The sequence below is a fragment of the Dasypus novemcinctus genome, chromosome 3 (assembly GCF_030445035.2).
Source record: "Dasypus novemcinctus isolate mDasNov1 chromosome 3, mDasNov1.1.hap2, whole genome shotgun sequence".
NCBI lineage: Eukaryota > Metazoa > Chordata > Mammalia > Cingulata > Dasypodidae > Dasypus > Dasypus novemcinctus.
Window position 1 is genome coordinate 56,330,018 of NC_080675.1, and position 17,402 is coordinate 56,347,419.

General features: G+C 43.4%; 1 protein-coding gene and 1 long non-coding RNA gene across 3 annotated transcripts; one reads left to right on the forward strand and one right to left on the reverse strand.

Moving 5' to 3' along the window:
- Positions 1-1,283: 1,283 nt before the first annotated feature.
- LGALS3 (galectin 3) lies at positions 1,284-16,228 on the reverse strand. 2 transcript variants are annotated; one of them, XM_004472783.5, is made up of 6 exons: positions 16,136-16,228; positions 8,661-8,682; positions 7,644-8,027; positions 6,314-6,402; positions 3,030-3,195; positions 1,284-1,589 (listed from the first exon to the last, which is right to left on the reverse strand). In XM_004472783.5, exons 2-6 carry the CDS (start codon positions 8,676-8,678, stop codon positions 1,434-1,436), a joined length of 813 nt encoding a protein of 270 aa, XP_004472840.1. In that variant the 5' UTR covers positions 8,679-8,682; positions 16,136-16,228; the 3' UTR covers positions 1,284-1,433. The 2 variants fall into 2 exon arrangements, with proteins under 2 accessions (XP_004472840.1, XP_012386177.1); XM_012530723.4 differs by having other exon boundaries at positions 16,100-16,178.
- A 19-nt stretch (positions 16,229-16,247) lies between these two features.
- On the forward strand, positions 16,248-16,823 carry LOC111758979 (uncharacterized). The gene is made up of 2 exons (XR_011648337.1): positions 16,248-16,472; positions 16,632-16,823. It is a non-coding gene; the product is annotated as an uncharacterized lncRNA (long non-coding RNA).
- Positions 16,824-17,402: the final 579 nt, after the last annotated feature.

Here is a 17,402-nt window from a genome sequence, read left to right on the forward strand (position 1 = left end):
ACCCATTTGATAGACAAAGAAACCAAGGCTCAGAGAATTTAAGTAACTTTCTACAAAGTCAGTTTAGCTAGAAAATAGTCATGTCTGGATGCAAACCAAGTTCTTGCTTTTCTCTAAAGCTTATTTTCTTCCTTTTAATCGTACAAGTAGAACTGTTAAGAAACTAGTGTTGGGGTAAGGAATCTACATATATTTTTAAATATGCTGTGATGTGCTGCCCGGATCCTTCCTTAGAGCTGAAGGAACTACTCCCTCAGCTGCTGGCCATGCTGCTGGCAGACAGCCCTCAGCTGTCAGCCCATATGAGAACTGCCTTGGCTCAAAGCACACAGTTCACATCCCATTCCCAGGAGGTCTGTATTCAGTCATGACTGAAGTGGGGCTGTAAAGGCCTAATCCCTTTGCCCCAGCTTGGGACAACTTTGAAGGGTCATCACAACCTCAGTAGGGTAAGGTAGCCTGAGACATTGCTGCTTAACTCCTCCCTCTGTCCAAGCCTCTGTCTTCTCAGTCCCACAGGGGTTGATCACATGCCCTCTTTACTTCCTGGGAAACTCAACCTGTGCCAATCACCAACTTAAAGCATTTGAGAATACGGTAGTGTAGAAACAAAAAGATAAAATGATATTTTGGAATTCTATAAAATGAAGTGGTGTGACTATATCCTAGTTTTGAAATTTGGTTAATCCTTGGATTTGCGGATAGTAAGAAGGGCAGAAAGGGATGGTAAAGAGTTTTGACAACGAGAACAATTAAATTTTTGCAGCTGATTGTGAATTTAAATAAGACACTAATACTTTTTCTCTACAATTCTGGAGATTTCATAGAAGCTAAGGGAATTTATAGGTATATAGTCTCATATTGATATCAAATTTTAAAAGCAGGGAACTATAATTTGGGGATATAAAATTGGGTTAAAAAGCAGTCAAAATAAATATACTCGAATGATTCTAACATTAATTGGTTATGGATCATTGGTCATCTGTGGGTAAGCTTTTTCTTTCTACTTTTCTCATATTCTGAATATACAATATTTCCTTAAATAAGAAAATGAAAGAATGATCTCCCTGTAGCATCTCCTGGTTTTTATGAAACTTTGGAAGAGAGAGAATAATTTTGGGGTAGTATTTAGTTCTAATCCCTTTCTTAAAAAATATTTAACAAGTATAATTTGGGAGACCCTAATGCAGTATTAATATTGCTACACGTTTTTCTCCATTAAATCCACTGTGCATTATTTAGAATGAACTGCACCAATTAAATGACATATAAAGACAGGTAACTCTTGGAATATGAAGATTTATTAAATTGATGATTTATAAGAAGGATATTGATGAATAAATGTACATTTTTTTACCCATAATGAACAGGAAGCTGTTGAATGCATAAGATTTATATTCAAATGTCATTTTTTATAATCTGCCCCTCAAAGATTACATCATAGTGTGTGAAGCACTGGTGAGATCTATATCACCAGATATGCCCAGTTTGTTGATTTCATTGAGATTTTTCACCCGATGATTGTACTGCAACAGGTGAGCATCATTGACCGCAACCTTGAAGTGATCAGGTTCAACCAGTACTTGTATCTGCAATGGTACATATAAAAAACTGTTAGAAATGCCCATTCTTTTAAAAATCAGTTTGGCCTGAGCTCAGGCTGCCCAACATTTCATCTTTATGATTATTTGTGGAACTAAGGTCAAGAATATTTAAGGATATAGTCAATTCCAGATTGATCAATGATTTAAACAAAAGAAGATGAAGCAGTACAATTATTAAAAGGATACAAAGGTAAAGCCTTAAAGGAAAAGATTAATAATGTGTCTACATAAAAATTTATAAGGCCTGTAATACCTAAAAGTAAAAATAAATACTAAAGTGGGAATTTGCTAACAAAGTGGCAAATGTCACATAGATTGATAGACAGTTTGGGCAAGGGTTAGAGGACGTATTATCCTTATCCTGCTGGAAGCAGCAATTTGGCAGTCTACCTATTTATCTGAATTTTAGAGGAGTAGGGTTAGGGGTAGAGTGCCTGCTTCACATATACAAAGTCCTGAATTCAATCCCTAGTATCTTCTTCAAAAAAAAAGTGTACATCTTAAATGTGTGTACTCTGTGAATGAATTATTCTTCTAGGAAACAGACTTATGTGTAAGGATAGTTATTACTATATTATATATATATATATTTCCTATTTTAGAAAGTAAGCAAACTTGGAAGTAATTCAAATTTTCATCAATCTGGGACTGTTTAAATTATCACATAGCTAAACAGTGAAATAGTAGTAAGTAATAATATTCTGATATGGAGAGATGTCCACCAAATGTGGAATATTGTTCCTATCAACCCCTGCCCATGTGGAGCTTATAGTCTCGCTGTTGAATTGACCATTTTACACTCAACTCAGACCTACGACCATGGCTCCAATAAATATTTGTTGAAGCATTAAGTCCTATTTATACTTAAAAGTAAAAAGTGTGTTACATGTCATAGGAAATACTGGAAAGATACTCAGCAAACTGCAAGCTTTGTGAGGAGAGGAGGAAGAGTAAAGGATGGAGGACTTTGTACTTAATAAAAGTCTAGAATTTTTTTCCGTGAAACAAGCATGTATGTATATTTTTGATCATTATACCAACTGTGTCGTTTTAGGGAACTAAACCTCAACGCAACTGCACCATAAAGATTCTCTGCCTTTTTTATTAGAGACACTATGTTCATTTCCAGAAGGGCTTAAACTCAGAGGGCTGGTAATGGTGACGATACTGAAGTGCCTGAATGGAGTTGGGAAGTGTGTGCTCTTGGCCATGAACCCAGCCTGTTGAGCCTGGCTCCATGGGATGGGAAGAAGGCGTACTGGTTAGGGGCCAGAGGGCAGGTCATAAAAATTCATTTCACACACAGACCTTGTGATTTTAAAGTGATTCCCCATGAAAAATATACATTATCAATAAATGGTAACAAGAAACACAAAAAAGTTTTAAAAAGCAAAAAATAAATAAATGGTAACAGCAATAACTTACTTTGAATGGTTTACCGGCTTCAAATGGGAAAACCATCTGTCTTTCTTCCCTTCCCCAGTTATTATTCAGCTTTGTATTACAAACAATTACTTTCCTGTTGTCCTCATTGAAGCGTGGATTAAAATGGAAGGCAACATCATTCCCTCTCTTGAAATCCAAAGCAAGTCTGTTTTAAACCAAAGATTTGTGTTATTAAAATGATTAAAGTTGTGTAACATTTTCTTCAAGTGAAGAGCATCATTTTCTGAAGAGTAAATAATTATAAAATATAGGAACATTTTCTGAACAGAAAGCAAATAAACCAGAGAATGGGTTCAAACTAGTAAGTATAGTAGGCCACATATTCTACGTAGTACCATAGTAACTAAAGGTAAGCAAGGCAATATGCACTGAATTTTCTTAACTCTTTTTCTTTGGTCACATCATTCCCATTCTGCTGTAGTATCTTCTTTCCCACTTCTACTCTTGAAAACCCTTCAAGGTTTCCTTATAAAGGTTGAGAGCCACTTTGAAGGCACTTTAGGCCTCAGATCGTGGAAAATAATGGTTACCTCTTTCCTGGTCTGCCAGGTTGCATTTTATTTTTATTTCATTTTTAATTTAATTTAATTTTTCTTTTTTTTTTTGTTTTCTGCCAGGTTGCTTGAACACCTATAAAAGACAAGTCAGCCTGATGGTCAAAAATAAGACCATCAGATTTCTGGTTTCCATAAATAACCAGAAACCTTATTCTTCTTAATCTGCAAGAATGAGGTAGTAGTACATGTTAGATCCTTAGTGTTAAATCGTAAAGTCATGACAATAAATGTGTTAAACATCTCATGAAGTGAAGTGGAATTAATGGAAGTGCTAGTTAAGCTTTTTAACACTGCTTCTTTTCTTCCGATGTTAATACAAACACAAGTCCTCTTTGATGGTTAAACAACCAACCAGATCTCTGAATTTCTCAATTAGCCACAGAGCACTAACATCAGAATCAGCTGTTCTTGTTTTAAAGCCAGGTTTGCACTGTAGGCCAACAGACAGTAATTCTCTGGGTATTTTGGTTCACACAGTGAGTCATACTTAATCACAAAGGTATTTTCCAATTATTAAATTCACAGGGAAATGACCAAGATATTTGTATTTGACTTAATATCCAAAGGCTGTATTTCCTTTGCAGTGAAAAGGAAGATATTGCTACTCTACCAACTGAAGCATTTTTTTTTTCTTGCAAGTCCTCACTTAAAATTTGTAGGGCCAAGAAACAATTTTTTTTTCAGTTTACTTCCATTGGAACCATCTCAACCAAAATTAGTTTTGTTTTTTACTTTTAAAAAAAGTTTTATTCACATGCCACACAATCCATCCAAAATGTACAATTAATGGCCCTCAGTATAATCACAGAGTTGTATATTCATTACCACAGTCATCAACCAAAACTAGTTTTGATCACCACAGTCTCAGTCTACATCTCCCAAGTTATTGGAAATAAAGTTCCCAGTGCAATAACCCTAAATAAGACAAGAGGTACCAGTGCTGTTGTGTGTGTTAAAGGCTGCGGGAGGAGGAGAGCAGATACTAACACATGAGTGTGGTACGCACAGAACAAAGCGTGCTGGGTTCTAAGCTATGCTGGGAGGAAGAGGCTTATAGCCATGGGCAGGGGACACATGTGTTTGTAATTTGCTGTGAGACAAGCTTTATTGTGCTGGAAAATACTGTGCTTGAGAGACGCTGAAGAGGCTGTGTGGAAAGGGGTTGTCATAGGTGGTGACTGCCATGCAGAACTAGAGGAGACTGTGCAAGGGGAGTAAAGGGCCATTTGAATGTGAAATTGTTCAATCAGAAGCCGAATCTGTCTCCTGATGTCAAAGAAGGTGACTCCCTTTGATGCATCAGGAGGAAAGCAACAAACACTCACAGAGGCGGTTTACGGATTCCTGAATAAACCTGTATACAGGCTTGAATTTGTTTCCTTTTGTGGGCTACTTATAAGACCCAGAGACCCAAACTAATTAATGGCTGCAGGAACTTTAGCAGGAGCACTATGTGCTCATCTTAGGGACGGTCACACTGGATGGCTTCAGGACATCCTTAGCCTCCTCGTGTTATGTGTAAGTATAACCAGAGCTGCTAACCAGGTCCAGGCATCCAGAGCAGCCGTAAATCAACATGGAGTTCTCAAATTTATCTCATTAAAGCTTTACCCCATCCTAGCTCATCTCAGTCAAACCACTTCCCATGTCTAAGGTTGATTTATTTTGATGAAGTCTTTGGACTTGTAGAATCTTTTCAAACCCTTTAAGTAAACAGTATCTACTTAGGAGACTGGGGTACCTGGTCCTGCCTGGTCTTAACTGTAGAATCCGAGCCTCAGTTTTATCTATAAAAAGGAGAGAGCAATATTCCTGCCCTGCCCTCAGCCAGGAAGATTAAATGAAATAAAGCCTATCAAAATGGAGAACAGGGTGTGTTTCTGTTTACACTGAGTGACGCTGACACAGAAATATTATGTGGGTAGAGCAGCTGCTTTAAATCACAGCTACAGCACCTCTCAGCCTCTGCTAGATTGTGTGGCCAGAGCTCAGCCACTGAAAAAACAGAAGTAAAAAAAACTACTGTGTCTGACCTGCCTCCAAAGCTTTTAAAAGGAGAAAACCCAAGTTCTTTTGAAGAAAGCACGTGGAGCAGGGTACTCTCCAGAGTGAGATAGCACTGCCACTGAGACTGGGGGATTCCACGGCAATCTGTGGCTCTGCCGTGGTGCCCAGCGTGACGGGAAACAGCGGCAGAGCTCAAGAGATGTGGGGCTGCGCTGTGAGCTGCACAACTGCCGCCGGTTTTTGTCAATGTGCACGTAGAGGAGCAGAAGAGCCCAGCTCTGACTTGAATTCAGAACTGTGTCCAATGGGCTCTTTTTGGTTTTGACCCTAATTTTCACTGGGCATCTAGGCATAAAATGCACACTTGGTTATTATATTTAAACAAGAAGTGGCTCAAAGGCGGGGATTACATTACAAAGGCTCTACCTTCCTTTAATTCTTAGGTTTTGGTCACTGACAGAATGAGTTTTTCTCTTCTTTGTCCTCACAAAGTAGAACCCTATGTCAAAACCAAGATTTGGCAAGTGAAACCTTGTCCTCTTGGTAGGAATGTATATTGATTGATGGGATAACCCCATACTATGATATAGCCAAGATTCTAAATACGTAGTTTTAAAAATCTGATTAAAACTCAAATGTATCATCCGTTACCGAAAATGAATTAATAAAAATGTTAGGCATGTGTGGTTTGCTCTTTACCTGTTGGCATTGGGTCTCACTGTGCCCAAAATTGTAATCAGCATGCGAGGCAAGGTTCCTCCAGGCAAAGGCAGGTCATAAGGCACAGTCTGGGAACCACGGAAAAAAAAAAGATATGTGTCAATAAAGACTCATGTTGTCTTGGAGCACACACACACAAAAGATGTTGTGAAAGGTCAATCCCTGTGAATATGTGTGCATAACACATATTCCTAATTTAAGCCTTCTGTCCGGGCTCTCAGGCCACCTGGCCAAGCCTGATAATTACTGAGAATACAGCCATCGGTTAACTAGTGCCCAGAGAGAAAAAACTGCCTTTCTGAGGGCTGTAACTCACATGACAGGTTATCATCCCAATCTTTAACTCATTCACTTAGACTATTAAAAAAAAAAAAAAAAAAAAAAAAAGCTAGCTCTTGCAATCAGAGTGAACTTTTACAGGGTATTTTTATGCCGTTCTTAAGACCCTAGTTACAGAATATACCTCATTATGGTTATTTCTAAACATGCAGTTGCCCCTGCGGGATCTCTGTGCTCCCTGGGGGCAGGCCTCGTGTCAGTCTGGGGTTCTGGGTTCGCCCACACTCTGTGTTCACACAGCACCAGCAGAGGGCTCTGTGTACCCAGCAGATAGCGAATATTTGTGGAATGAAAACACTTTCCAGTTAATACATTTTGTACTTCATTCCACGAACGTTACTGAGTATTTCCTGTTCAAGGTCCTGTGACTATTCCCAAAGCTCTGTCTTTTGCCCCTTTTCTCTTCCCTTTATACTTTTTTCCTCCTGTGAATCTCCCTTACTCCCACAGGTGCAGCGACCACTCAAATTTCCAGCTCCCATCCTCCACCCTAAGAGTCTTGTCCTTCCCCCTTTCTGGTTTTGCTGCCAGAGCCTCAGATCCCACAAGTGTGACCTGGGAAGGGTCTCCCTGCCTGCATTCCATGAGATCCTCTGCCTGAGTTTCCAGTTTGGCCTGATGCTTTGCTGATACTCTAGTTGTTCAGCCTTGAAAGGTCAGAGCCATCTCTTCTTACTCATAAACCTTAACCACCAAATCCTAGGGGGTTAGAAAACATAATAAATTCAACACAAAAACATTTTTTCCTGCTGGACCAACACATAATATGGCTAGTCTTTGAAGACTGGCCCCAAGCAGTGCGTTTAAAGCTTCCGGTCTCCCTGCAGCCCTTTGCTCGCCGATGCCCAGAGCCAGCGCCCAGCCAGAGCACCGCAAAGCGGTGACTCCACCGCCCCCAGACAATGGCTCTGTCCTCGTCAGCTTTGTCCTGGCCACAGTCAAGGAGAGGAGGTGACTGGCTCCATCTTACCAGTGGTCCAGCCGGGGTGCCAAAGGGGCCGGCAGCAGGGTAGGCTCCAGGAGCACTTGGCTGTCCAGGGGGTGGGTAGGCCCCAGGTCCGCTCGGCTGTCCTGGGTAGACCCCGGGGGCAGTTGGGCCAGGATAAGCTCCAGGCGCAGATGGGCTGGGGTAGGCCCCTGGAGGTCCCTGCCCTGGATAAGCTCCAGGGGGTGCCTGCCCTGGATAAGCCCCTGGAGGGCCCTGCCCGGGATAAGCTCCAGGTGGTGCCTGCCCCGGGTAGGCTCCAGGATAGGCAGCCCCGGGGTAGCCTCCTGCCCCCGCAGGCTGGTTTCCCCAAGCGCCAGGCCATCCTTGAGGGTTTGGGTTTCCAGACCCAGATAAGGCATCATTCAGCTAGAAAAGAAGAAACAAACAATGACGGGGTAGAAAACATTCAAAAAAACAAAGTTTTCAGGGAAGCAGACATACGTGACCTAAGAAGCATAGGGATACGGTGAAGGCATGAAATTCACATAAATACCTTTTTGCCGCCTAGGCATAGTTTTGATGCTTAAAGTTCTTAAGACTAAGCGTAGATGTGGGGATTATATATACCTTTACATTTTATTCTTGCCTCCCATCATCTCAGATCACGGAGGGCTACATTTTTGTAATTTGCTGAAGTCAGAAGCTAGTTAGCCTCTCCCTAAAAGCATATACTTTCTAATCAAACTGAGAAAAAGGATCACAAAAATGAGGCTGCTCGAGTGGGAGCTACCATCACCACCAACCGTTCTCAGTTTCTGACCGTGGCGCCTGCCCTCTTCTAGCCCTTCCGCTAGTAGGATTACTGTAGTGAGTCACAGGCCTCTCTCTGCCTGGCTTCCTGGAAAAACAGACGCCAGCGAACAAGCCCTCATAAGACAGGGGAGGCCAGAGGAAGCCATGTGGTGGGGGAGCTAAAAGGGGCACATCTGCTGCTAAAAACAAAACCCTCAACTTACGTGCAGTGTACCTTCGAGGAAGAAAGCAAACATAGACACTTACTGAAAAACTGTCTGCCATTTTCCTGAAAGAGAAAAGGATGGGTTACCATTTGATCCTGAAAAGAGTTCACCAATTTCCACTTTTTTTTTTTTTCAGTTTAAAACTTTTTGTTCTTTATTTTTTAGTGTGTTTACGAGCTGTTCTTTTAAATTAGAGAAATTGCAGGTTTTCAGTAAAATCATGCAGAAAGTACAGACTCCCCACAAATGCCCCTTCATATAGCTTTCCCTGCAATAACACTTTTCAATAGTGTGGAAACTTTGTCAAAATTGATGAAACAATATTATTATACTTATACTATTAACTGTAGTCCATAGGTTACATTAAGGTTTGCTGTTTGTGTTGTACGGTTCTATGGTTTTTAAAAATTTTATTCTGGTAACATATATACAACCTGGCCTATACAATGGCCAAAAAATGCAAGAAGGAGAAGAAGAATGAGGAAGAAAATGTTCTCTCCCTTTCCTAGGTAAAAAAAAAAAATGCGTAGTCACAGTTTATCCCCTCCTTCTGCTTTCTTTTTCCACCACCGCTTATGAAGTGCTCATTGTGTTGTATCATCTACCTCCACGCTTTCATTACTGCTAACCACAGCCCAAGCCCTCTTCAGGGTTTTAGAAGGAAAGAGGTGTTGGTTGATTCCTAAGACATGAAAGACAATAACCAGGAGACACAGTGGCTGCCTGATTGTCTTTATTTGCAAATTTGCCTACTCTGGGCCAGGCACTACTCGGGCTCCGGTCAGGGTGTATGAAAATGAACAGGCCAAGATCTGGGTGGTCAAAGGGCTCACAGTCCAGCAGGGGAACTGAGACACATACACAGATGTGCAAACTAAAACAACAACAACCAAAACAAAAACAATTGAAGCCATGAGTCAGACTCTTTGCCATAGGAATTCAAAATTAGAACGATTATTTCTTAGGGTGGGAAGGGACCTCCTTTGTGGAGGTATCAGTTGAACTAAGGCTTGAAGGAGACTTGAGATTTGGAAATAGAACATGAAGAAGAAAGGCAGGCACCACATGTTTGCTTTATTATTATTATTATTTAAGGTAAAAACTCTCTGGCAGTGTAATAAACTAAGATGAAAAAGTTGGACAATAGGAGGGAGCAGATGTGGCTCAAGCAATTAGGTGCCTATCTCCCCCATATGAGGTCCTGGTACAGATCCCGATGCCTCCTAAAGAAGATGAGTACATGCCACAACAAGCAGATGCTGCAACCAGCAGGGAGCAGAAGTGTCAAGTGGTTGGGCACTCAGTTGCCACATGGGAGGCCCTGGGTTTGATTCCCGGTGCCTCCTAAAGAAGACAAGCAGACAGACGAGGGAAACATTGGGAAGTGGATGTTGTTGTTGTTAAAAATAAACAACAGCAACAACAAAAAGATGGACAATATGGAGGAAAATACTTTGGGGTAGGATGCTACCCTGGAGGGTTTGCCTTGCATGAATGTTGTCCCAAGGAGTGTCCTTGGACATCATTCCTGCTTTTTCCTACTTTCCTTCTGCCAAGACTCCAAGATGCACAAGTTGTTTTACAACTGTTTCCGCTGCAGGGGCTCTTGCAATGAGGGCGGGAGTACAGCTCTGGTCTTCCTGAGGAGAGGGTGAGTTCTTTCAAAGCTCAGGATTGACTGTGTTCTGGTCAAAATTAGCTGTACCTTGGGAAGCAGACTTGGCGCAGTGGTTAGGGCATCCGTCTACCACATGGAAGGCCCGTGGTTCAAACCCGGGGCCTCCTTAACCTGTGTGGAGCTGGCCCATGTGCAGTGCTGATGCGTGCAAGGAGTGCCCTGCCACGCAGGGGTGTCCCCGCATAGGGGAGCCCCACGCGCAAGGAGTGCGCCTTGTAAGGAGAGCCACCCAGCGTGAAAGAAAGTGCAGCCTGCCTAAGAATGGTGCCACCCACAGGGAGAGCTGACACAACAAAAAGAAACACAGATTCCCATGTCACTGACAATAACAAAAGTGGACAAAGAAGACGACGCAGCAAAAAGACATAGAGGGGAGGGGAGAGAAATAAATAAATAAATCTTTTAAAAAAATTAGCTGTACCTTGAAATAATCAGAATCCCTTTTTCCTTGATTTGCCCACTTCTGATATTTAGTCATTATTGTAGGAAATGACAATAGCTCAACAGACCCAGTGAACAGCATCTATTGATAGTCCTAAAAATGTAAAACATTATTTTGGCAAAACCAAGCAAGCAGGGTTCTTCATGGGGCTTAATGTGTGCTTCAGGGAAGCAGACTTGGCTCAATGGATAGAGCATCTGCCTACCACATGGGAGGTCCATGGTTCAAACCCAGGACCTCCTTGACCCGTGTGGAGCTGGCCCAAGTGCAGTGCTGATGCGCGCAAGGAGTACCCTGCCATGCAGGGGTGCCCCCGCGTAGGGGAGCCCCATGTGCAAGGAGTGGGCCCCGTAAGGTGAGCCACCCAGCGCGAAAGAAAGTCCAGCCTGCCCAGGAGTGGCGCCGCACACATGGAGAGCAGACGCAGCAAGATGATGCAACAACAACAAAAAAAGAGACACAGATTCCTGTGATGCTGACAAGAAAAGAAGTGGACACAGAAGAACACACAGCAAATGGACACAGAGAGCAGACAGCTGGGGAGGGGGAGGAAGGGGAGAGAAATAAAAATAAATAAATAAATCTTAAAAAAAAATGTGAGCTTCATTGTCATTACAATATTTTATACTCTACCATTGGTATTTATCTCAAAGTTAAATATTACCTTTGGCTTGTTTCTTTTTTTCCTTTTTCTTTTTTTTTTTGCACGTGCCTTTTTAAAATCTGGGCATTTTCCAACATATTTTGAAGCAGTTGGGTTATCATTGTGCCCATTTTACAAGGTGGGAAAGTGCTGGCAGTTTTACAGGTGAGTTAGAGTCTAACCCTACCAGAGCTGACGGCACATTTCATCTATTGTTTTCCTGTAGAACTTGACCTTGTAAAGCAAAAGTTGGGGGCCTCTCTGCTGTGTATCCTTCCCCAAAAGGTTGCCACTGCCTAGAAAACTATGCTGCTACCCCAGGAGGAGCCTGAGAGAAGAGTTGATATAGAAAAGGAAAGAAAAGGAAAAGAAGGGAAATCTAAGTCAAGAAAATAAAGCCTTTCTCATTTTGGATGCTGGTTGGAAACAGTCCTGAACTTCAGTGTGGGCTAAGAACCCAGTTCCTGTGATTACACAGAATCTTCTTCCACTCCTCAGTAATATACCAAAGACCCAACAACACCTTTCTAAGTGTGTTGACTTCTTTTAAATGTCCTCATTGCATAGAGGATTATCTTCAACCTGAGCACCACTGCCATGGAATAGTTTGCTGTGGGGGACAACATTATAGGATATTTAGCAGCATTTCTGCTCTCAACATGCAAGTTTTAAGTAGTACCCTCCCCCCCACAGTGTGACAAGACAGTACCAAATATCCCCTGGGGGACAAAATCATGTCAGGTTGACAATCATTGGTCTAGCTTGATTAGCATGTGTATCCCTACATAAATGCACATACCTAGTTCAAGAAACAATTAAAAGGTAATTTCAATTGTTAAAACTAGCTACATGTATACCATTAATCTTTTTTTTTTTTAGGAACAGTTGCCAGGGATTGGACCCGGGACCTCATGTGCTTAACGACTGAGCCACAGCAGCTTCCCAGAGTTGGTTTTTTCATTTGTTTTGCTTGTTGTTTTTGTTTTTCCAGGAGGCACTGGGAACTGAACCCAGGACCTCCCATGTGGGAGGTGGGCGCACAACTGCTTGAGCTACATTCACTTCCTATCCCATTGGTCTTAAAAATGGGCTTAGTAACATAACTCCAATCAGACTAAGATATATTCAAAGGCTGATTATAACCAGAAATCACATAAAGGGGACTTTTTCAAAGCGGAACATATATTGTTTTCAAATCTGCTGCTCTGCATGGTCAGTTTCTTTTCCAACCCTAAAAACAGAATTTCAGAAACAAATGGATTTCGCTCTATTTCCACTGTGTTTCACATAACACTTTGGATGACATTTGGATTATGTAGTGGCATAATAGACAAGCCCATTAGAATAACAACGCCCTGTTTCTGAGTGGTGCTTTTCCATTTACAAAGCCCTTTCACTTACCTTACCTGTTTTGAATCTGATAACAATCTTAGGAGACCGATAGGGGAGGAAAGCTAAGAGGTGAGAATGCTAAGGCTCGGGGAGCCGGGAGTGCACATGGTGGGCCAAAGTCATCCAGTCATCGGAAGGCCCTTCTTCACTAATTCAACAACTCACACTTTGAGATTTTAAAGTAGAGCCTTTGGAAAGTGTTGACTAAGTTATTTAGAAATTAATTCTCTGGTTTATTCATCCAGAATTACATAACATGCTGAAACTGTAAACAAATTTAAAAACAAGGTCATGTTTTTGTCAGGGTTGACTCATCCCAGCACACAGTGAGTGAATACAAGGATGCATTTTGCACAGTCCCTTTGCTAATTATAACCGAATTGCAACCAATAAAGTGTACTTTTCCAAAAATCGGGCATATGCTGTTTTGAATAAATCAACCTCTACCAGCAGATCTCTTTGTTTTTGAAGAGTTGTAACAATGTTCTTTTGAAGTCAGGGTGGACAACCTCAGAACTTTTTTTTAAAGACATCTATTTTAAAAATAACACCACCTTGCTTGAAAATCTTTTCAGCTACATCTTTTTCCCCAGATGAGCAATTTATAGAGAGAGGGACAATCAAATGTAAATACGCCTCCCACCCCACAGATACGTGAACTCCATCCAGGCATTCCCAGAATCTCAGAATCAGAGCATTTTGAAGAGCCAGAAAAGAACACTGTATGAAAGACAAGCCAAAAAAAAGAGAGAGAAAGAGAAATACTACCTGGGTCTGTGGAGACCCAGGAAAACCTCCAGTAGTTTAGTGTAGCTTTAGAATGAGGAATTTAAACACAAGTCAGAATGTAGACCTTTTTAATTGGCTGTTAATTGGAAGCTTTTCCCTTTAATATTGAGTAGTTATCCACTGCACTACGTAATGCTCCATCAACCTAGCAATGAATCCAGTTGTTTGGGTTCCCAGGTATACTTCTGCAATTTCTGCCCACAAAGGGCCTCGACCTTTACACACTGTAATTTCACAAACTTATTTCCTCAGATCCCGTGGTGGCTGCCCCACAGCCCTCCCCAAGGAACACAATGGGCCTGGGGTGAGGTGTGTCTATTTCACGAAACATGGAGTACGGAAGGAGGAAAGCCCACTTTCCAAAACTGAATTCAGGGGTGTTGAGATGGGATAAAGCAGACCTGTCCTTTCCTAGGGTTTCTCTCTCATCACACTTCCTCGGGAACAAGGGAGGCAACTTTACTTTGTGCTTCTCAGTTACAGATTTTTTTTCCCCTATGGAAAAGCTGACCAGTAGTCAGAGAGATCACATGATACTTCGTCAAAAGCTAACTGGAAGTATATAGCAAGCACTGCACGTAGGCTCTTCAGTTACCTACTCAGAATTTAATGAGAACAGTTCAAGCACCAGACACAAAGAGCTCAGCAGGACCCATGAGGTACTCAGTAACCATGAGTCTGCAGGTACATAAGTTCACAAGCCTATTGATAACTTAAAAGTCAACACGAGATTCTCAAGTTATTGTCTCTGAATATAGCCGTCTGTTGCCACTAAAAGTTAAGAATCTGGCTAATGAGGGTTCTAGGCAACTAGGGCCCTAAATTACAGATGAGACCAACACTGGCCATCTTGACATCACTGGCAATAGATCAAAAGTCTTTCTGAAGCACCTATGTGTATATGTAGCACAGCGAGCTACCTATTCTACTTTAAAACTACTAGTTTTGGGGGTCAATCCATCAGGCAGAATGCATCCTCTTCTGCTACTTATATAAGTTCACATGAGGCATCCTCCTGACACTTCTAAGTCTAAACATTCAGGTACCATCAACAAATCTCCCAGGATCTACACTAAGGGCTGACTCTGAATGTAACGCCGAAACATTATGAATTTAAGGAAGCAGCTCCAGTCTCCCAAAGACCGAGGACGAGGCAGAATCCTCAAAGAAATGCAAGTCCCCATTTGAAGGATTCAAAGTCAAAGTCAGAAAAGGAGACCATTTTTGTGGGAAAATAATTTTTTATTACTAAACTTTACCTTTTGTAGAAACAAACACTTTCCTTGTACAGAAAGATAAACTTTATAAACTTGAGGCATACAAATCAGAATTTTGGAAGTTGGTAAAGAATTTCCTCTGATGCTCTGCACCCAAGTAGTTCACTGTAGCATGACCATTCTCTTCAGAATTAAAGAAGCCTGTATATTCCATTCTTTCCCCAGAACTCCAGAAGTAGACTGGGTCACTGAGGTCCTGCTGACCTCACTGCCCAGAACCCAACTCCCGGAGTCACTTTACAAATATTCCACAGTATCTGGAGTAGGAATTGCTGGCTTTAAAAGGCTGGATGGAAGCCAAAGTCACAGCCTCCACTACTGGTGCCTGACTCCCTGGCAGCTAGCCCCTACTCCCAGAGTGGCAGCATTTTTGTGTTTCTGTTCGAGCAACTGAAAATTCAGAATAAACCCTCAAACTCGTTTTAAGAACCCCCAACTGAGGCTCTGCAGAATTCTTCGACCCCTGACACATCCCTAGCATAAATGTGTGCTCTTATTGCCCAAACTGGCCAATATGGGCAGGGATGAGTCGCGTGATTTAGTTTAGGGCGTGCAGGTTTTGCAAGGCTGCGGAGATAGCACCATTTTCCGTGGACCCAGCCCCTGTGTCTCCGCTGCTGGGCCTGTTAGAACTCTTGCCTGCCCACAGAGAGCTCTCCCACGGATGGAGCCTCAGCAGGTGCACTGAAGTGGCCCAGGCAGCCACGTCATAGACAGGAACCAAGAGCCGCTCTAAAGATCTGGTTCCTAATGCCGGGAGAGAGCGGGTTCCTTGGTGTGATCAGTGAGCCGGGCCACAGCCCACTCGCACCTGCACCTAGCCGATTCAGGAGAGCCCGTCAGGGATTCGGACAGACTCCACGTCCAGAAAGCACGCAGGCAGAGACAGCGGGAGGGCGGGCCCGCGGTGGGGGGCTGAGTGCTCCAAGGCGCCACAGAATGTGCCCTGTGCCCCGCCCGGCTGGCATCCGCAGGCGCAGCCGCCCGCTACGTTTGTGACTCTTAGTAAGTCGTGGCTAACTCTGCCCGCGCCTCAGAGCCCTCGAAAATCCAAGGCTAAGGACCCTCCCACCCCACCCAGAACGGTGCCCACCGGTGGGCACGGCGGCGGCAGAGGGTGGGCTACCCGGCTCGGCGTCCACCCGCAGCCGGCGTCCCCTGGGAAGCCAAGCCCCCTCCCCGGGATCCGCCCCAGCCCTCCAAAGAGGGGCCATGCACGGAGCAGCGCCCGGGCCCCCGCGCCCCGGTCCGGCCGGACCTCGCCAAGCGGACTCCGCGCCCCCGCGCCGCTCACCCCACGCCTCGGTCTCCGCGGTCGCTCGCTCCTGGGACGCTCGCGACCCAGCTGAGGCTCCTCGCCTCAAATACGCGGGTCCTGCCCCGCCTCTCCCGGGGCGTGGCGGCGCAGGGTCCCGGCCGCGCCCCGAGATCCGCTTCTGCGCACCCCGGCTTCTCTCTACCCACCAGGCTGGGCGAGCCCGCCCCCCCGCCAGGGACCCCAGCGCGGCCGCTCCAAGAATGTCAAGGGACCTCCGCTCGGTTAGGGGGAGAGCGGAGCCAGTGGGACCCTCCAGGGCGGCGCCCCGCCTCCGCGCACCCTCGGGCTCTCCGCAGCTGTCCCGAGGCGCGAGGTGTGGTCCCGTCACCGGGCTCTCGCTGGAGTCACCTGAGGTTCCGAGAGAGGGAGGGGAGAACTTGCTAAACTTTTAGTGTGTGCTTCTTTGGGGGATTTTGTTGGTTTGCTTGCTTGTTTTAATTTGTTTACTTTTTTTTTCTTTCCTGAATCCCAGGCAGTCTCATCCCTTCTCCATTTCGCTTCGCCTAAACGCTCTCTCAGCATCAAATCCTTCTCAAGAAGTGCACAGTAAAAAAAAGCAAAAGAGAAAAAGGGAATTTCAGCCAAACACAAACCTCTTCTATAATAGTATCCTGACTTTGAATCCTGTACACTTGATTTTTAAAATAAATTTTAAGGAAGTAAATTCAGAGTCTATACTTGATATTCTCAGCTATTGTTTCAAATACGTTGTGTGTGTGGATCTGACATGGGTTGTATGAAAAAAGGGTAAGAAATGTGGAGTTTAGTAAAATTTCTTAAGTAATTGTGCGTCATGTACAAATAAATGGATTTCCCATACTTAAAAAAAAAAAAAAAGGCGCCCACTGATTTGAGTGTGACCAGGAGGTCCTGCCAAATGTTTTCTGAGATGCTGAGCGAGCTGCTCCCAGGATCTTTGCTTTGCATTCATTGTCTTTTATTACCTGTGTCCAGTAAACCTGTGATCTGAGAACATGTCCCGAACTGAGGGCCCTAAATTGTTTTGCTCTTTGTGCCCCCTGCATCCTCAGCATCCATCCCTGAGTTTGGTGCTTAGTAGGTTCTCAGAGCATAGCTATTTTATAAATGAAGGAAAGAAATAAAGAATGAATGATTCCTAGGAAGTCTGGATATCTGTTTTCCCAAAGACTGGGGAAAGTCTTGCTGGAGGAAGGGACAATGAGCAAATACAAAAATTACCTTTGGTTAAGGTGGGAATAGGACAAAGCTATAGATGTATAAA